The sequence below is a fragment of the Mobula hypostoma genome, chromosome 4, assembly GCF_963921235.1.
Source record: "Mobula hypostoma chromosome 4, sMobHyp1.1, whole genome shotgun sequence".
NCBI lineage: Eukaryota > Metazoa > Chordata > Chondrichthyes > Myliobatiformes > Myliobatidae > Mobula > Mobula hypostoma.
Window position 1 is genome coordinate 99,778,937 of NC_086100.1, and position 21,829 is coordinate 99,800,765.

General features: G+C 43.1%; 1 protein-coding gene across 3 annotated transcripts in view; it reads left to right on the forward strand.

Annotated features, from left to right (window-relative positions):
- Positions 1-20,801, forward strand: part of LOC134345513 (caspase-6-like) — a 70,526-nt gene extending 49,725 nt beyond the window's left edge. For 2 of the 3 annotated variants that reach the window (XM_063046273.1, XM_063046275.1), the window contains exons 6-7: positions 8,171-8,330; positions 19,964-20,801. In XM_063046273.1, coding sequence (XP_062902343.1) covers positions 8,171-8,330; positions 19,964-20,202 — 399 coding nt within the window. In that variant the 3' untranslated portion in view covers positions 20,203-20,801. Of the gene's footprint in view, positions 1-536; positions 1,023-8,170; positions 8,331-19,963 lie in introns of those variants that run through there. The other variant, XM_063046274.1, reaches the window with a different exon arrangement.
- Positions 20,802-21,829: the final 1,028 nt, after the last annotated feature.

Here is a 21,829-nt window from a genome sequence, read left to right on the forward strand (position 1 = left end):
GTTAAGGACGAGGTTATGGAGTACTTGGTGACACAGGACAAGATAGGACAAAGTCAGTATGGTTTCCTTTAGGGAAAATCCTGCCTGGCGAACCTGTTGGAATTCATTGAGAAGATTACAAGTAGGATTGATAAAGGGGATGCATTAGATGTTGTATATTTGGACTTTCAGAAGGTCTTTAACAAGGTGTCACACATGAGACTGCTTACCAAGTTGAGAGTCCATGGTATTACAGGAAAGTTACTAACAAGGTTAGAGCATTGGCTGATTAGTAGGAGGCAGTGAATGGGAATAAAAGGATCCTTTTCTGCCTGGCTACCAGTGACTAGTGGTGTTCTGCAGGGATCAGTGTTGGGACCACTTCTTTTTATGCTGTATTGTTACGTACCCCGTAACGGGTTAAAGAACCAGCAGAAATGGAAAACACCTTGGTCTGGTATTGCTGTTAACTATAAAAGCAAGAAGGGAGAAGATGGCGGTGCAACGACAGCGCGCGCAGCCACTTTGGTGATGAACATCTGTTATTTGTCAAGTAGGGGACCGTGCACAATCCTGATTTGATGGAGACAGACGTGGGAGCACAGCGGAACATCTGGAAAACTTCTGAAATGACTGCTTTGCTACCGCTGCTACTGTGTGGTAAGCTGAAGGCCTCGAAATCCTCGGCTTTGTGTGTTTCAGCGGCCGGGGAGAGGTCGAGGGCGCTCGGCAGAGGATGGCACTCAAGAGGCTGCTTGGAAGCTTGGAATTTTCGGACGGATGGACTTGGGGTCGGCTGCTTCCAAGGTATCGGCAAGTTGACGGTGCCTGGAGGTTTATGGCAGGGAGTTTCTCCCTTTCGCAGCCTACTATCGGGGACTCGGGAGTCGGTCGACTCGGGACTTTGAGAACTTTTTTTTTAACTGTGCCTACGGTCTGTTCTTTATCAAATTATGGTATTGCTTTGCACTACTGTAACTATATGTTATAATTATGTGATTCTGTCAGTGTTAGTCTTTGGTCTGTCTTGTTTTCTATGATATCACTCCAGAGAAACATTGTATCATTTCTTAATGCATGTATGCATTTCTAAATGACAATAAAAGAGGACCGAGTGTTCTCATAATCTAACTAATGCTCGTTTATTAGTAACTACGCAACACAGTAATATAAATTCAGATATATATATATATAAATAATCATTGCTAACCTGTTTGATATAAGTGTGGAAATATAAAAACCAAACTTCTTCAAACCTAGGGGGTAAATGGATACAGTCTTACAGTGATGGGTAAATAAAATCAGTTCAGTTTGTGGTATTGAGTTGAGTAGCCATGGGGGGAGAGAGAGAGAGAGAGGTGTTGTGGTTGTCTGAGTAAGCCGATGCCATCGATTCTTCCTGTTGTCCTCTGAAACTTCCAAGTTAGCCAAACTCGACCAACTTAAGAGCACCGTCTTCAAGTGATAGTCTACCGACCCAGCAAAGGTTAGACACACTGATAGACTCCACAGGGTCGCTCTTTCACGCACTAATAATCACAGATCGATTTCTCTCAATCAATCCTCAGTCCCACACTCGTGGGCACCTGAACAGGATAGTGTAACTTAACCACACCTTAGTGCATATGTGTGTCCTGTGAAACAAGCAATTACGCTGGTTTAAATACTGTTGTGCTGAACACCAGCTGTCCATCAAGTAGCTCCTCCCTTCTTTCTCTGTAGGAACTCAGAAGCTGGCAGTGTCTTTGCTGAAATCCCAAACAAACTGTGAGCAGTCTTCGCCCCCTCTCTTTCGGTAACAAGCTGTTTGTGCTGTACAGCTGCACACTCTCTCTCTCTTTTAAGGGCACAGTCCAGAAGGGATAATTCAGGATCCCATCACACTTCCTTCCCTTTCACAAAAATTTTGATCAATGAGCAAGATATTTATCTAACTGTAGATTACAAAGTTTGAAACAATACATATATAATTATCAGATAACAGAGCAAAACGTGTTCAACTTCTAACTTAACATCTGGATAAACAATCAGCTATAATGTTGTCAGTACCTCTCACATGTTTTATTTTCAGGTCATATTCTTGCAATATCAGATTCCAGTTTAATAACCTATTCTTATCCTTCATCTTAATTAGAAACACAAACTGATCGTGATCTGTGTAAATCACCAGTGGTTTCTGGGCAGGACAAGCATAGACTTCAAAATGTTGTAAAGCCAGAATAAGTGATAGCAACTCCTTTTCAACAGTGGAATAGTTCTTGCTGGTGCACATTAAATTTCTTCAAGAAATACACTACAGGATGTTCAATGTCATCCTTACCCTTCTGTAACAGTACTACCCCAGCAGCTTCGTCACTAGCGTCTGTCGCCATAGAGAATGTTTTGAAAAATCAGGTGCTTTGAGCACAGGTTGGTAACACAGAATAGTTTTCAGTCATTCAAATGCTTCCTGGCAAAGCTCACTCCATACAAATCTTTAACTCTTCCCTGGTAGTTTCATTAGGGGGAGAGCGATATCTGCGAAGTTCTTACAAAACTTCCAATAATACCCAACCATTCCCAAAAACCTTCTTAAAACTTTCTTGCCCATCGGAATGGGAACCTCAGCAATAGCTTGTACCTTGGCCTTTACAGGAGCCAGTTGGCCCTGGCTTACTATATAGCCAAGATAAGTAACAGTAGCATGACCAAACTGACTTTTAACCAGGTTCACAGTAAAACTGGCGTTAGAAAGCCTGGCAAACAGCTTTTCTACTGCCACAATATGTTCTTCCCACATGTCATTCCATACAACCAAATCATCAATATAAGCCCCTGTATTTCCTAAACCTTGAATCACAGAATTGATCATCCTTTGGAATGTCCCTGGAGCATTTTTCATCCCAAAGGGTAAGACATTATACTCGTACAGACCAGATGGTGAGACAAATGCTGAGATTTCTCTAGCCCTCTCTGTCAAGGAAACACACCAGTATCCTTTTAGCAAGTCAACTTTTGTGAGGTATTGAGCCTTTCCCACTTTATCAATACAGTCATCCACTCTTGCAATAGGATAAGCATCTGTTTTGGTTACTGCATTAACTTTCCTGTAGTCAGTACAGAATCTCCTGCTGCCGTCCGTTTTAGGCACAATAATGCAGGGCGACACCCAGTCTAAGGTAGATTGCCTAATGATACCGGTTGCTAGCATGTACCCAATTTCTTCTTCAACCATTTTGCTTTTTTTCTAAATTCATTCTGCAGGAATGCTGTTTGATTGGCTCGGCTGAGCCTACAGTGACGTCATGCACCGCAGCTGTGCACCATCTCGGGACATCAGGAAACAAATCCTCATAATTGCCAATTAATTCTTTCAGTTGTTTTTGCTGTGCACGCTCCAAATGATGGACTTTGTTATTAATGTTTTTCAAAACAATGGAATTCTCGAGCCTGATTGAGACTATCCTTAGCTAGTTAAAATTATCTTGTACCTCGTTACAAGCCTCCACAACTCCACTTGTTTTTATAACAGTACTCACAGGTGCTATCTCTGAGTCATAATAATAAGGCTTTATCATATTTATGTGTACCACTTAAGTAACCTTCCTCTGGTCAGGAGTCTCAACAACATAATTCAGAGAGTCAATTTTCTTAATTATTTGGTATGGTCCATAAAATTGCACTTGGATGTAAAGTTACTGTCCTAGTCAGACTGAATTTCTTTGGGCAGGCCAACCATAGTAAAAAACTTAATGAGAGCTTTCACCACTGTTGTAGCCCTAATATTTTGAAGAGGAACCTAGAAGTAGCACACATTTATAGTTAACATGTGCTGATGGCCAGCTGCCGTTTGTTGCAGTGGGCCAACACAATCCACTATGATTCAGGAAAATGGTTCACCAAAAGCAGGTATCGGCCGAAGTGGAGCTTTTGGGATGGTCTGATTAGGTTTTCCCACCACCTGGCACGTATGACAAACTCTGCAATAATTCACAACATCCTTCCTCACATTGGGCCAATAAAATTGCTTCATAATCCTGTGTACTGTCTTCTTTACCCCAAAGTGTCCACCTAAAGGGTTATTATGGGCCAGGTTTAAAATTTCAGCCCTGTAAACTTTTGGAACCACTACCTGGTGCACAATAGCCCAATCCTCACTTGCAGGCACAGTGGTTATCTCCACTTCCTCATTAATACCCCATCTTTAAGGTAGTATCCCACTTTCTGAATTTCATTCTCCAAGAGAGCTGTCTCCTTTAAAGCCACAATTTCAGGATCTTGATTCTGTTCTTCTATAAATTCCTTTCTATATAGGGACAAGCCTTTCTCGTAGGAAAGTCTCTGATAAATCATCATGGGTATCAGCAGCATTTTTAGACATGCTTCAAGTCGCTGCACATACAGGGTAAACATCAGTATCCATGGGAGGCTCTTTAGCAGCCCGCTTGCTCATTAGCTGCACTGCTGAATAAACATCACCCTGGATAGGTGTCAACCTACCCCCAATGTTTACTAAACTCAGCACTACCACCAGAATATGAAAACCATGTGTCCATTGTGAAAAATTCCAAACAATCCATTTATTCCATTCCTACAACCTTTAGCTCGAGCTGTCTCCATAGTAACCTCTGCAAATGGCCTCTCAAAACCAAAACAATTCTTTTTCTCCACGTTGCAATCGTGAAAAGCAATTCCACAATCTTGAAGGTGTTTACATCCAAATGTTAAAACAAAATTCAACAGGGTGGCACATACTACTTTAGCAGGGCATTGTCCTGAAAGCAGGGTCAAAGGTCGCGAAACTAATCCAAACTTCAAAAGTACTTTATTCAGAAGTCCAGAAACAGCACCCTTCTCAATATCTTCAGTAAGCTGTGTACATACATCTATGGATGCTTCTGGACACATCTTCATTGATGTTCCTGGAATCATCGGGTGTTTCGGGTCTTTCTACATCATACACCCTCCTCCAGGTGACCCAGCCGGGGCTGATCAGACCCCAGCTTGTATCCAGATGGCTATCTACTTATGACTCCATGGCTCCCCTCTTTTGAGCAGCAGCCATCTTGAGGCCGTCTCTGCCACATCGGTGGTACTGTGGATGGCTCTCCTCTTCCTCTGTCCCTCGATGCCCAAAATGCTGAAGGCTCTAACTAAGGAACAGGCTACAAATCCCCTACAACCAACCTCCACTGGGAGACACCTCGCTCTCCATCCAGCCTGCTGACAGTTGCTGACCAGTCCTGCGTACTTGGAGAGCTTCCTTTCAAAGGCCTCTTCCAAGCTATCTTCCCATGGGACTGGTGAAGTAACATTAACCTCACCAATTTTCATCTCATCACCCGCTTTTAGAACACTGCCTAATACAAGTGACTGAAAATCCTCAATTTCCACTGGTACCAAGATTACCCCCTTATTCACTGAACCAAGTCCATCTGACACAAAAGGACTGCGTTCCTTTTCAGCCGAGTCGAACACCTCAGACCTTAACTGAGTTTCAACACAAGGTTCAGTACCCTGTGAATCCACAGGTACTTCAACAACCTGAACACAGGCAATTGGGACAGCTGCCTCTTCTAGGCCTTCATCACTAGTCCCAGTTTCAAATTCAAGGTCACCCCGAACCTCCCAGTTACTCTCTGGAAAACTCTCATCCGGAGTAAACTCAACCTCGTGGGTTAGAACAATCTTGTCTGCTGTCTTAGCAGACTCCCGCAAGGTAGCGGCATCCTTTTCATCTGGGTATGCCCTTACATCATCGGGGGCGCACTTCTTAAATTCTTCAATCAAAACCAGCTCTTTCAAGCTGTAAAAATCAGCAGGGTCTAACACTAAACCTCTTCTCTGCAATTTCACTATCTTCTCCAGCTCAGACTGCCTCTGTCTTTCTCCTTCATCCCTCTGCTTGTCTGCCTCCTCAGCCTCGAGCTGTTTCACTCGGAACTCAAACGAGCTGTTGCTGTCTTCGCTTCTCCTCAGCCTCGATCCTTAATCTTTCCATCTGATACTGGTGCTCAAACCCGCTAGGCTTACTTTCAGGAAACAACTCCAACTCCACTTTATACACCTCCTCAGATACATAATACTCGGCTATTATCCTCTGCATCTGCGACCCCCCTCATGGTCGATTTCATCTCAGTAAGTTTCAACTTTTTAGCAATACTCAACAACTCAAACCTTCTGCCGTCCTCTAGTGCCTCAGAGGTTGGCACTTCCAGAAATTTATCAACATCCATTTCTGCTGTTTTTCCACACAAACAAATCAAAAGGAATTTTCCCTAATCAATTCAAATAAGCTCCCAACCAGTTTGTTCAAGTCACGGACGCAGGCCCCAGTTTTGTTACATACCCTGTAACGGGTTAAAGAACCAGCAGAAATGGAAAACACCTTGGAGTCTGGTATTGCTGTTAACTAATACTCGTTTATTAGTAACTACGTAACACAGTAATATAAATTCAGGTATATCAAACAGGTTAGCAATGATTATATATATAAGTGTGGAAATATAAAAACCAAGCTTCTTCAAGCTTAGGGGGTAAATGGATACAGTCTTACAGTGATGGGTAAATGAAATCAGTTCAGTTCGTGGTATTGAGTTGAGTAGTGATGGGGAGAGAGAGAGATGTGGTGGTTGTCCGAGTGAGCTGATGCCATCGATTCTTCCCGTTGTCCTCTGAAACTTCCAAGTTAGCCAAACTTGACCAACTTAAGAGCAGCGTCTTCAAGTGATAGTCTACCAACGCAGCAAAGGTTAGACACACTGATAGACTCCACAGGGTCACTCTTTCATGCATTAACAATCACAGATCGATTCCTCTCAGTCAATCCTCAGTCCCACACTTGTGGGCAGCTGAACAGGATAGTGGTATCTTCACCACACCTTAGTGCATTTGCGTGTCCTGTGAAACAAGCAATTACGCTGGTTTAAATACTGTTGTGCTGAACACCAGCTGTCCATCAAGTAGCTCCTCCCTCCTCTCTCTGTAGGAACTCAGAAACTGGCAGTGTCCTTGTAGAAATCCCAAACAAACTGTGAGCAGTCTTCACCCCTCTCTCTCTCAGTAACAAGCTGTTTGTGCTGTACAGCTGCACACTCTCTCTCTCTTTTTAAAGGCACAGTCCAGAAGGGAAAATTCAGGATCCCGTCACAGTATATGAATGATTTAGATGATGCAATAGATGGCTTTGTTGCCAGGTTTGCAGATGATACAATGATTGGTGGAGGGGCAGGTAGTGTTGAGGAAGCAGGTAGGATATGGAAGGACTTAGACAGATTAGGAGAATGGACAAGACAGTGGCAAATGAAATACAATGTTGGAAAATCAATGGCCATGAACTTTGGTAGTAGGAATAAATGTGCAGACTATTTTCTAAATAGAGATAAAATCCAAAAATCTGAGATGCAAAGGGACTTGGGAGTCCTTGTGCAGAACACCCTGAAGGTTAATTTGCAGGTTGAGTCAGTGGTGAGGAAGGCAGATGCCATGTGAGCATTCATTTTAGGAAGTCTAGAATACAAGAGCAGGGATGTGACGCTGAAGCTTTATAAGGCACTGGTGAGGCCTCACCATGAGTATAGTGAACAGTTTTGGGCTCCTCATCTTAGAAGAGATTTGCTGGTATTGGAGAGGTCCACAGGATTCAAAGTGATTCCAGGAATGAAAGTGTTATCATACAAGGAACATTTGATGGCTCAGGGTCTGTACTTGCTGGAATTTAGAAAGATAATGGGGGGATCTCATTGAAACCTTCCAAATGTTGAAAGACTAGGCAGAGTAGATGTAGAAAGGATGTTTCCCATGGTGGGAGAGTCACATGCAGCTGTGGAGGCTAGGTCATAGGGTGTATTTAGTTTAGAGATTGATAGGTTCTTGATTAGACACAGCATCAAAGGTTACGGGGAGAAGGCTGGAAAATGGGGTTGAGGAGGAGATAAAAAAAAGGATCAGCCATGATTGAATGGCGAAGCAGACTCGATGGGCCAGATGGCCTAATTCCGCTCCTTTGTCTTATGGTCTTACGGACTTCAAAGTTTACAAGGGGAAGGCAGGGCTGATAAATCAACCATGATGGAATGGCAGAGCAGACGAATGGGATGAATGGCCTAATTCTGTTCTGATATCTTATGGTCTAAATGCGATATCCATCAATAATTATATTGTGCAAATTACTCTTTCTGTTTTAATCAATCCCATCTTAATAATTTTTCAGGCATGTCGAGGGGACAAGCATGATGATCCAGTGATGCCCAAAGATGAGGTGGATTCAGTTTGTGAAAGCCGAGCAGAAAACGAGGTTGTTGTTGATGCTGGAACGATGCACACTCTACCAGCTGGCGCCGATTTCGTCATGTGCTACTCAGTAGCTGAAGGTAACAAACTGTAGCGGGTTTGGTCAACATGGTCATTTATTTCTTATTTCCATCCTTTGTGTACTGTTTGGAACTTCTCACCCCACAAGATGAACACAAAAGCAATATCCCCTTGAAATCGCTGAAGCTCATTTACACTGGAGCTGCAGTTCGATAACTTTCGACTCAGATAGGAAACTCAGGTGATAGATGGAAGCTACAGGGAGGTTACCAAGCCTAGGTTGAAGGAGGCAGGTAACTGGGTGACTGTCAGGAGAAGGAAGGGAAACGGACAGCCAGTGCAGAGTACACCTGTGCCCGTGCTCCTCCCTCAATAACAAGCTTACCACTTTGGATACCAGGGGAAGACATAGCAATTGGGTCTCTGGTATGGTTGCTCGGGGGAAGTGGGGAGAAGACAATGGCTGTAGTGATAGGGGATTCCACAGTTAGAACAGTAGACACAAGGTTCCGTGGGCACGATAGAGCCACCCGGATGGTATATTGCCTCGCAGCTGCCAGGGTTAGGGATGTCTTGGATGAGGTCCACGATATTTTAAAGGGGGAGGGTGAGCAGCCAGAAGTCTTGGTGCATATTGGCACCAATGAAGTAGGTCGGGAAAAGGAGGAGGTCCTGAAGAGAGAGTTTAGGGAGCTAGGTAGAAAGCTCATAAACAGGACCTCCAGGGTAGTAATCTCTGGACTGCTGCTTGTGCCATGCATCAGTGAGGGTAAGAATGGGATGATTTGGCAGGTGAATGTGTAGCTGAAGAGCTGGTGCAGGGGCAGGGTTTCAGATTTCTGGATCATTGGGATCTCTTCTGGAGAAGGTATGACCTGTTACGGAACAGGTTGTACCTAAACCCGAGAGAGACCAATATCTTTGTGGGCAGGTTTGCTAGAACTTTTGGGGAGGTGGGTGGGAACCAGAGTGGCTGCGCTGAGGATGGAGCAGACAGAGGCAGTGTGTAGTGAGACTATCAGGAAGGACCGGAGATCAATAAAGCAAAATAGCAGTCAGTGGGACGAGTTGCAGTGTAACGGTGACAAAATCAAAAAGGATGATGAATACAGGACTGAAGGTGTTATACTTGAATGCACATTGTATGCGGAATAAGGTAGATGATCTTGCAGTGTAGTTAGAGATTGTGGGCATTACTGAGTCACGGCTGAAAGAAAATTAGAGTTAGGAGCTTAACATCCAGGGATGCACATTTTATCAAAAGGACAGGCAGGTTGCCAGAAGGGGTGGGGTGTCTCTGTTGGTAAAAAAAAATTAAATTAAATCCTTAGAAACAGGTGAGATGGGATCAGAAGATGTAGAATTGTTGTGGGTTAAGTTAAGGAGATGCAAAGGTAAAAAAAAAATGCTGATGAAGGTTACATACAGCCTCCGAACAACAGCCAGGATTTGGGCTACAAATTACAAAGGGAGATAGAAAATGCATGTCAAAAGGGCAATGTTACGTAGTTATGAGGGATTTCAATATGTGGGTAGATTGGGAAAATCAGGTTGGTGCTGAATTTGGATCCCAAGAGGGAGAATTTGTAGAGTGCCTATGAGATGGCTTATTAGAGCAGCTTGTGGTTGAGCTCACTAGGGGAATCAGCCATTCTGGATTGGGTGTTGTGTAATGAACCAGAATTGATTAGAGAGTTTATATCGTCTTATTGGAGGGGCAGGAAGGTAGGCAGAGTGGTTGGCATGGCTCTGCTGGTAAAGAATGGCATCAAATCAGCAGAAAGATTTGACATAGGATCGGAAGATGTTGAAGCCTTGTGGGTTGAGTTAAGAAAGGGTTAAAAGGACGCTGATGACAGTTATATACAGGCCTCCCAACAGTAGCTGGGATGTGGACCACAGATTGCAACAGGAAATAGAAAAGGCATATCAAAAGGGCAATGTTATTATAGTCATGGGAGATTTCAACATGCAGGTTCATTGGGAAAATCAGGTTGGAAATGGATCTCAAGAAGGGGAGTTTGTTGAATGCCTACGAGATGACTTTTATAGAGCAGTTTGTCATTGAACCTACTAGGGGATCAGCTATACTGGATTGTGTGTTATGTAATGAACCAAAGACAATTAGGGAGCTTAACATAGAACATAGAATAGTACAGCACAGTACAGGCCCTTCGGCCCACAATGTTGTGCTGACCCTCAAACCCTGCCTCCCATATAAGCCCCCACATTAAATTCCTCCATATACCTGTCTAGTAGTCTCTTAAACTTCACTAGTGTATCTGCCTCCACCACTGACTCAGACAGTGCATTCCACGCACCAACCATTCTCTGAGTAAAAAACCTTCCTCTAATATCCCCCTTGAACTTCCCACCCCTTACCTTAAAGCCATGTCCTCTTGGTGTCCTGAGCAGTGGTGCCCTGGGGAAGAGGCGCTGGCTATCCACTCTATCTATTCCTCTTATTATCTTGTACACCTCTATCATGTCTCCTCTCATCCTCCTTCTCTCCAAAGAGTAAAGCCCTAGCTCCCTTAATCTCTGATCATAATGCATACTTTCTAAACCAGGCAGCATCCTGGTAAATCTCCTCTGTACCCTTTCCAATGCTTCCACATCCTTCCTATAGTGAGGTGATCAGAACTGGACACAGTACTCCAAGTGTGGCCTAACCAGAGTTTTATAGAGCTGTATCATCACCTCGCGACTCTTAAACTCTATCCCTCGACTTATGAAAGCTAACACCCCGTAAGCTTTCTTAACTACCCTATCCACCTGTGAGGCAACTTTCAGGGATCTGTGGACATGTACCCCGAGATCCCTCTGCTCCTCCACGCTACCAAGTATCCTGCCATTTACTTTGTACTCTGCCTTGGAGTTTGTCCTTCCAAAGTGTACCACCTCACACTTCTCCGGGTTGAACTCCATCTGCCACTTCTCAGCCCACTTCTGCATCCTATCAATGTCTCTCTGCAATCTTTGACAATCCTCTACACTATCTACAACACCACCAACCTTTGTGTCGTCTGCAAACTTGCCAACCCACCCTTCTACCCCCACATCCAGGTCGTTAATAAAAATCACGATAAGTAGAGGTCCCAGAACAGATCCTTGTGGGACACCACTAGTCACAATCCTCCAATCTGAATGTACTCCCTCCACCACCACCCTCTGCCTTCTGCAGGCAAGCCAATTCTGAATCCACCTGGCCAAACTTCCCTGGATCCCATGCCTTCTAACTTTCTGAATAAGCCTACCATGTGGAACCTTGTCAAATGCCTTACTAAAATCCATATAGATCACATCCACTGCACTACCCTCATCTATATGCCTGGTTACCTCCTCAAAGAACTCTATCAGGCTTGTTAGACACAATCTGCCCTTCACAAAGCCATGCTGACTGTCCCTGATCAGACCATAATTCTCTAAATGCCTATAGATCCTATCTCTAAGAATCTTTTCCAACAGCTTTCCCACCACAGACGTAAGGCTTACTGGTCTATAATTACCCAGACTATCCCTACTACCTTTTTTGAACAAGGGAACAACATTCGCCTCCCTCTAATCCTCCGGTACCATTCCTGTGGACAACGAGGACATAAAGATCCTAGCCAGAGGCTCAGCAATCTCTTCTCTCGCCTCGTGGAGCAGCCTGGGGAATATTCCGTCAGGCCCTGGGGACTTATCTGTCCTAATGTATTTTAACAACTCCCAACACCTCCTCTCCCTTAATATCAACATTCTCCAGAGCATCAACCTCACTCATATTGTCCTCACCATCATCAAGTTCCCTCTCATTGGTGAATACCAAAGAGAAGTATTCATTGAGAACCTCGCTCACTTCCACAGCCTCCAGGCACATCTTCCTACCTTTATCTCTAATCTGTCCTACCTTCACTCCTGTCATCCTTTTTTTCTTCACATAATTGAAGAATGCCTTGGGGTTTTCCTTTACCCTACTCGCCAAGGCCTTCTCATGCCCCCTTCTTAAGCTCCTTTCCTGCTTCCCTATATTCCTCAATAGACCCATCTGATCCTTGCTTCCTAAACCTCATGTATGCTGCCTTCTTCCACCTGACTAGATTTTCCACCTCACTTGTCACCCATGGTTCCTTCACCCTACCATTCTTTATCTTCCTCACCGGGACAAATTTATCCCTTACATCCCGCAAGAGATCTCTAAACATCGACCACATGTCCATAGTACATTTCCCTGCAAAAACATCATCCCAATTCACACCGCAAGTTCTAGCCTTATAGCCTCATAATTTGCCTTTCCCCAATTAAAAATTTTCCTGTCCTCTTTGATTCTATCCTTTTCCATGATAATTATAAATGCCAGAGAGCGGTGGTCACTGTCCCCCAGATACTCACCCACTGAGAGATCTGTGACCTGACCCGGTTCATTACCTAGTACTAGATCTAGTATGGCATTCCCCCTGGTTGGCCTGTCCATGTACTGTGACAGGAATCCATCCTGGACACACTTATCAAACTCTGCCTCATCTAAACCCTTGGAGCTAATCAGGTGCCAATCAATATTAGGGAAGTTAAAGTCACCCATGATAACAGCCCTGTTATTTTTGCACCTTTCCAAAATCTGCCTCCCAATCTGCTCCTCTGTATCTCTGCTGCTACCAGGGGGCCTATAGAATACCCCCAATAGAGTAACTGCTCCCTTCCTGTTCCTGACTTCCACCCATATTGACTCAAAAGAGGATCCTGCTACATTACCCACCCTTTCTGTAGCTGTAATAGTATCCCTGACCAGTAATGCCACCCCTCCTCCACTTTTTCCCTCCTCTCTATCCCTTTTAAAGCACTGAAATCCAGGAATATTGAGAATCCATTCCTGCCCTGGTGCCAGCCAAGTCTCTGTAATGGCAACTACATCATAATTCCATGTATGTAAGGTAAAAGAACCCCTAGGAGGCAGCGATCGCAAGTATATAACCATATAACAATTACAGTACGGAAACAGGCCATCTCGACCCTTCTAGTCCGTGCCGAACTCTTATTCTCACCTAGTCCCACCGACCTACACTCAGCCCATAACCCTCCATTCCTTTCCTGTTCATATAGCTATCCAATTTAACTTTAAATGACAACATCGAACCTGCCTCAACCACTTCTGCTGGAAGCTCAGTCCACACAGCTACCACTCTCTGAGTAAAGAAGTTCCCCCTCATGTTACCCCTAAGCTTTTGCCCTTTAACACTCAACTCATATCCTCTTGTTTGAATCTCCACCACTCTCAATGGAAAAAAGCCTATCCACATCAACTCTGTCTATCTCCCTCATAATTTTAAATACCTCTATCAAGTCCCCCCTCAACCTTCTACGTTCCAAAGAATAAAGGCCCAACTTGTTCAACCTTTCTCTGTAACTTAGGTGATGAAACCCAGGTAACACTCTAGTAAATCTTCTCTGTACTCTCTCTATTTTGTTGACATCTTTCCTATAATTCGGTGACCAAAACTGTACACAATACTCCAAATTTGGCCTCACCAATGCCTTGCACAATTTCAACATTACATCCCAACTGCTATAGTGCTCTGATTTATAAAGGCCAGCATACCAAAAGCTTTCTCCACCACCCTAGCCACATGAGATTCCACCTTCAGGGAACTATGCACCATTCTTCCTAGATCCCTCTGTTCTACCGCATTCTTCAATGCCCTACCATTTACCATGTATGTCCTATTTTGTTCTACCAAAATGTAGCACCTCACATTTATCGGCATTAAATTCCATCTGCCATCTTTCAGCCCACTCTTCTAACTGGCCTAAATCTCTCTGCAAGCTTTGAAAACCTACTTCATTATCCACAACTCCACCTATCTTAGTATCATCTGCATACTTACTCATCCAATTTACCACCCCATCATCCAGGACATTAATATATATTACAAACAACATTGGATGCTGTACAGATCCCTGAGGCACACCACCAGTCACCGGCCTCCAATCTGACGAACAGTTATACACCACCACTCTCTGGCGTCTCCCATCCAGCCACTGCTGAATCCATTTTACTACTTCAATATTAATACCTAACAATTGAACCTTCCTAACCAACCTTCCGTGTGGGACCTTGTCAAAAGCCTTACTGAAGTCCATATAGACAACATCCACTGCTTTACCCTCATCAAATTTCCTAGTAACCTCTTCAAAAAATTCAATAAGATTTGTCAAACATGACCTTCCACACACAAGTTCATGTTGACTGTTCCTAATCAGACCCTGTCTATCCAGATAATTATATATACCATCTCTAAGAATACTTGCCATCAATTTACCCACCACTGACGTCAAGCTCACAGGCCGATAATTGCTAGGTTTACTCTTAGAACCCTTTTTAAACAATGGAACCACATGAGCAATACGCCAATCCTCCAGCACCATCCCTGTTTCTAATGACATTTGAAATATCTCTGTCAGAGCCCCTGCTATTTCCACACTAACTTCCCTCAAGGTCGAGGGAATATCCTGTCAGGACCCGGAGACTTACCCACTTTTATATTCCTTAAAAGCTCCAGTACTTCCTCTTCTTTATTCATCATAGTTTGCATAACTTCCCTACCTGTTTCCCTTATCTTACACAATTCAATATCCTTCTCCTTAATGAATACTGAAGAAAAGAAATTGTTCAGAATTTCCCTCATCTCTTTTGGCTCCACACATAGCTGTCCACTCTGATTCTCTAAGGGACCAATTTTATCCCTCACTATCCTTTTGCTATTATTATAATGGTAGAAACTCTTGGGATTTATTTTCACCTTACTTGCCAAAGCAACCTCATATCTTCTTTTAGCTTTTCTAATTGCTTTCTTAAGATTCTTTTTACATTCTTTATATTCCTCGAACACCTCATTTACTCCATGCTGCCTATATTTATTGTACATATCTCTCTTCTTCCAAACCAAGTTTCCAATATCCCTTGAAAGCCATGGCTCTCTCAAACTTTTAACCTTTCCTTTCAACCTAACAGGAACATAAAGATTCTGTACTCTCAAAATTTCACCTTTAAATGACCATAGAAACCATAGAAACTACAGCACAGAAACAGGCCTTTTGGCCCTTCTTGGCTGTGCCGAACCATTGTCTGCCTCGTCCCACTGACCTGCACACGGACCAAATCCCTCCATACACCTCCCATCCATGTATCTGTCCAATTTATTGTTAAATGTTAAAAAAGAACCCTCATTTACCACCTCATCTGGCAGCTCATTCCATACTCTCACCACTCTGTGTGTGAAGAAGCCCCCCTAATGTTCCCTTTAAACGTTTCCTCCCTCACCCTTAACCCATGTCCTCTGGTTTTTTTCTCCCCTTGCCTCAGTGGAAAAAGCCTGCTTGCATTCACTCTATCTATACCCATCATAATTTTATATACCTCTATCAAATCTCCCCTCATTCTTCTACGCTCCAGGGAATAAAGTCCTAACCTATTCAACCTTTCTCTGTAACTGAGTTTCTCAAGTCCTGGCAACATCTTTGTAAACCTTCTCTGCACTCTTTCAACCTTATTTATATCCTTCCTGTAATTTGGTGACCAAAACTAACGCAATACTCCAGATTCAGCCTCACCAATGCCTTATACAACCTCATCATAACATTCCAACTCTTATACTCAATACTTTGATTAATAAAGGCCAATGTACCAAAAGCTCTCTTTACGACCCTATCTACTTGTGACGCCACTTTTAGGGAATTTTGTATCTGTATTCCCAGATCCCTCTGTTCTACTGCACTTCTCAGTGCCTTACCATTAACCCTGTATGTTCTACCTTGGTTTGTCCTTCCAACGTGCAATACCTCACACTTGTCTGTATTAAACTCCATCTGCCATTTTTCAGCCTATTTTTCCAGCTGGTCCAAGTCCCTCTGCAGGCTCTGAAAACCTTCCTCACTGTCTACTACACCTCCAATCTTTGTATCATCAGCAAATTTGCTGATCCAATTTACCACGTTATCATCCAGATCATTGATATAGATGACAAATAACAATGGACCCAGCACTGATCCCTGTGGCACACCACTAGTCACAGGCCTCCACTCAGAGAAGCAATTCTCTACCACTACTCGTTGGCTTCTTCCATTGAGCCAATGTCTAATCCAATTTACCACCTCTCCATGTATACCTAGCGACTGAATTTTCCTAACTAACCTCCCGTGCGGGACCTTGTCAAAGGCCTTACTGAAATCCATGTAGACAATATCCACTGCCTTCCCTTCATCCACTTCCCTGGTAACCTCCTCGAAAAACTCCCAATAGATTGGTCAAACATGACCTACCACGCACAAAGCCATGTTGACTCTCACTAGTAAGTCCCTGTCTATCCAAATGCTTGTAGATTCTCTCTTAGTACTCCCTCCAATAACTTACCTACTACCGACGTTAAACTCACCGGCCTATAATTTCCCGGATTGCTTTTGGATCCTTTTTTAAACAATGGAACAACCTGAGCCACTGTCCAATCCTCTGGCACCTCACCCGTAGACAACGACATTTTAAATATTTCTGCCAGGGCCCCCGCAATTTCAACACTAGTCTCCTTCAAGGTCCGAGGGAACACTCTGTCAAGTCCCAGGGATTTATCCACTTTAATTTTCCTCAAGACAGGAAGCACCTCCTCCTTTTCAAGCTGTACAATTTCTATGATCTCACTACTTGATTACCTCAATTCCATAGACTTCATGCCAGTTTTCTTAGTAAATACAGACGCAAAAAACTATTTAAGATCTCCCCCATTTCCTTTGGTTCCGCACATAGCCGACCACTCTGATCTTCAAGAGGACCAATTTTATCCCTTACAATCCTTTTACTCTTAATATACCTGTAAAAGCTCTTTGGATTATCCTTCACTTTGACTGCCAAGGCAACCTCATGTCTTCTTTTAGCCCTCCTGATTACTTTCTTAAGTATTTTCTTGCACTTCTTATACTCCTCAAGCACCTGATTTACTCCCTGTTTCCTATACATTTCATACAATTCCCTCTTCTTCTTTATCAGAGTTGCAATATCCCTTGAGAACCAAGGTTCCTTATTCCTATTCAATTTGCCTTTAATCCTGACAGGAACATACAAACTCTGCCCTCTCAAAATTTCCCCTTTGAAGGCTTCCCACCTCTTTGCCAGAGAACAACCTGTCCCAATCCACGCATTTTAGATCCTTTCTCATTTCTTCAAATTTGGCCTTCTTCCAGTTCAGAACCTCAACCCTAGGACCAGATCTATCCTTGTCCATGATCAAATTGAAATTAATGGTGTTATGATCACTGGAACCAAAGTGCTCCCTACACAGACTTCCGTCACTTGTCCTAACTTGTTTCCTAACAGGAGATCCAATATTGCATCCCCTCTAGTTGGTCCCTCTATATATTGACCTCCATTTCTCTATTACATTCTTCCCATAAAACAAATTTTCCCAATCCACTCCTTCTAAATCCTTTCGCATCTCCTCAGAGTTAGCCCTTCTCCAATCAAAAATCTCAACCCTGGGTCCAGACCTATCCTTCTCCATAATTATATTGAAACTAATAGCAGTGTGATCACTGGACCTGAAGTGCTCCCCAGCACAAACCTCCATCACCTAACCTATCTCATTCCCTAACAGGAGATCCAACACCGCCCCTTCTCTAGTTGGTACCTCTATGTATTGCTGCAAAAAACTATCCTGCACACATTTTACAAACTCTAAACCATCCAGCCTTTTTACAGTATGGGCTTCCCAGTCTATGTGTGGAAAATTAAAATCTCCTACAATCACAACCTTGTGCTTACTGCAAATATCTGCTATCTCCTTACAAATTTGCTCCTCCAATTCTCAATCCCCATTTGGTGGTCTATAATACACCCCCATAAGAGTTACTACACCTTTCCCATTCCTCAATTCCACCCAAATAGCCTCCCTAGACGAGCCCACTAATCTATCCTGTCAGAGCACCGCTATAATACTTTCTCTGACAAGCAATGCAACACCTCCCCCTCTTGTCCCTCCGATTCTATCACACCTGAAGCAATTAGATCCAGGAATTTTTAGTTGCCAATCACACCCCTCCTGTAACCATGTTTCACTAATAGCTACCACATCATATTTCCAGGTATCAATCCATGCTTTAAGCTCATCCACATTTCCTATAATGCTCCTAGCTTTAACATAAATGCATTTAAGAAATTTTCCCCCTCTTTCTCTCTGTTTATCACTAACGGTGCAAACAACTTTACTATTTTCTTTTTCTTCCTTCCCTACATCTGTTCCTACACTCTGGTTCCCCTCCCCCCTCGTATCTAGTTTAAATCCACCGGAGCCTCTCTAGCAAACCTACCTGCAAGAATATTTGTCCCCCTGCAATTCAGATGTAGACTGGCCCGCCGGAACAGGTCCCACCGTCCCTGGAAAACTGCCCAATTATCTGTAAATCTAAAGCCCTCCCTCCTGCACCATGTCTTCAGCCACGTGTTGATCTGCGCTATCTTACTATTTCTAAACCCACCTGCACGTGGCACTGGTAGCAATCCTGAGATTGCTATCCTGGAGGTCCTGTCCTTTAACTTGGCGCCTAACTCCCTAAACTCACCCTTCAGGACCTCCACACTCTTCCTACACACGCCATTGGTCCCTACATGGACCACGACATCCGGCTGCTCACCCTCCCTCTTGAGAATACCGAGAACTCGATCTGAGATATCACGGACCTTGGCACCAGGAAGGCAACAGACCATCTGGGATTCTCGATCTCTTCCACTGAGCCTCTTATCTGTCCCCCTAACTATCGAATCCCCTATCACTAGTGCTCTCCTCTTTTCCCTCCTTCCCTTGTGAGTTGAGGGCCCTATCTCGGTGCCAGAGACGCAACCACTGCAACTTGTCCCTGGTAGGTTGTCCCCATCAACAGTATCCAAAATGATGTACTTGTTATTGGTGGGAACGGCCACAGGGGTGCTGTGCTCATTCTGTCTATTCCCCTTCCCTCTCCTGACAGTCACCCAGCTACCTGTCTTCTGACTCTTAGGGGTGACTATCTCCCTGTAATTCCTCTCTATTTCTGCCTCTGCCTCCCAAATGATCCGAAGTTCATCCAGCTCCAGGTTCCAGTTCCCTAACTCGGTTTGTCAGGAGCTGCAGCTGGATGCACCTTTCGCAGGTGTAGTTATCAGGGACGATTGTGCTCGCCCTGACTTCCCACATCCTGCAAACAGAGCACTCAACTGCCCTAACTGCTGCCTCCATTACCTACTCCTAAGGTAATTAGATTTATTAAAGGAACTTACCCAGCCTTACCTCACTTGGAGTGAAGCTCTTCCTCAACCTCTGCTTGCCGAAACCTCAGGAGCCAAAGCCTTCCTACTCTGTCTCCCTCTACTCCGTTGCCCACTCTGTTAATCTGCTCTCTTTTAAATACTCCCGCTGCCTCACAGTCCGACTTACACGCGCTTGCGCAGTCGTGCCCCGTTCAACTGCCGCAGAAAAAAAAGTATGATTAAGTTCAACTTGAAATTTGATAAGGGGAAGAAGTAAAGTCTAATGTAGCAGTATTTCAGTGGAGTAAAGAAAATTACAGTGGTATGAGAGAAGAATTGGAACTCTTTTTAAAACCAAAATAATACCTTTGCAAACTAGAATATGATTTTACCTTCAAATTAAATCCTTTTTGTCTTAAATTTCTGATTTTTTTTTTACATTAGGTTTCTACTCTCATCGAGAAACCATAAATGGTTCCTGGTACATTCAGGATCTTTGCAAGGCAATCGAAACCTATGGCTCACAGTTTGAGTTCACAGAACTTCTCACCCTGGTGAATAGGAAGGTGTCACAGCGAAGTGTGCTTAACTGTGCTGATCGTACTGCAATAGGGAAGAAACAAATCCCCTGCTTCTCTTCGATGCTTACAAAGAAATTGTATTTCAAACCAAAAACTTCATAGCCATTAATAATTTGTTTGCTTAGGTGTCTGTTTTATTTGGGCAGATGAGGAAATTGGAAAGTTATTAAATCATTGTGTGATTTTAAACCTGCGCTTTTGTAGAATGAATTTTGAAACGTTATATTTAAAGGGCTATTGGATGTGCAACTGTGAACATAAAACAATGAACAGCAAAACTGACAGTCAACTAATACAAATATTTTGGCCGTGATAACTACAATTGTACAATCATAAAATATGATTTACGTAGTTGGTTTACTAAGAGCTGTCTTGTGCTTCCATCAAGTCATAAGAACGTTTAGTTAGAATTATGTCAATCTTTAAAAATAATTAAAATTATATGGCTGTACCATTTTTGATTAAAACTGGGTGTAGTGTGCTGCTCAAATAGACATCTGCTCGTCTCCAAAACTTCTGAAGGGCAATTAAATAATGCTTTTAGATATGATCACATAGTAGTCTTGTCTTCATACAGTAAGTTAATTTTAGAAATGAACTAAGGGAGTTTTAAAAAAAATAATGAAAGATATTTTTTCTACCCAGCGTTTTTTTTAAATCTAGTTATTTTTGTAGATCTGGTGCTTATTCTATTTTCTTCCCTCCAATACTCTTCAGTGAAGCACTAATCAATTGATTTAATGCATGTGGCTTTTTCTTGGTGTAAGCTTCGTGTTAAATGTACTGTTCAGGGGAAAATTCTGTCATAGAATCTCAGGCAACCTATTTGTTCCAAATCCCTTTTTCCTTACTTAGCTTCCTTGGAGGCATTTGTGAGAATTTAGTGCCTTTACCCATTTCACAGAAATAGACTGTGGATGTGAAGTCAGCTGTGTATTTGTTTTCTTGTAAGACAGACATAATGTGAATTTTTTATAATCTTAAACAGTTTTAAATAAATGTTGGAACAATGATTTTGATACTCAATCATGTTTGCATTTTGCACCAATAACACAAGTTGAAAATTCCAGTCATTCTAAAATGTTGATAATTAATAAGCTAAGTTTTGGGAGAATAATCTTAATAGGTTATGAAGTTAGATGGTGTCCTTGTGCTTGACTATATCCCAACAAGCTTTAGAATTTACAGAATTGAAAGAACCTACTCTGGTTCATGGCAACGATGCAAGCAGCTGTCGTGAAAATTGGAACATAAAGAAAAGGAGTAGGCCATTGAATCCTTAATGCCTGCTGCACATTGTTCACGATTATGGCTTTCCCATTTTTCTATTTTCTGCACAACCCCATCTCCCTTAATGTCCAGAAGTTTATGAACCTGTATTTTGAATAAATCAGTGATTGTGGTGGGCAGTTCCTAAAACACCCCACCTGCTGAGTGAGGAATTTCTATGCATACACAAGGAAATCTGCAGATGCTGGAATTTCAAGCAACACATATAAAAATTGCTGGTGAACGCAGCAGGCCAGGCAGCATCTATTCGGGCCTGAACGTTAGTCCTGACGAAGGGTCTTGACCCGAAACATCGACTGTACCTTTTCCAATAGATGCTGCCCGGCCTGCAGCGTTCATTAGCAACGTTTATGTGTGTTGCATTTCTATGCATTCTGATTTTATTCTGAGACTGTGACCACTGGTCCTGAAGTCTTCAGTGAAGGAAAGCACCTATTCT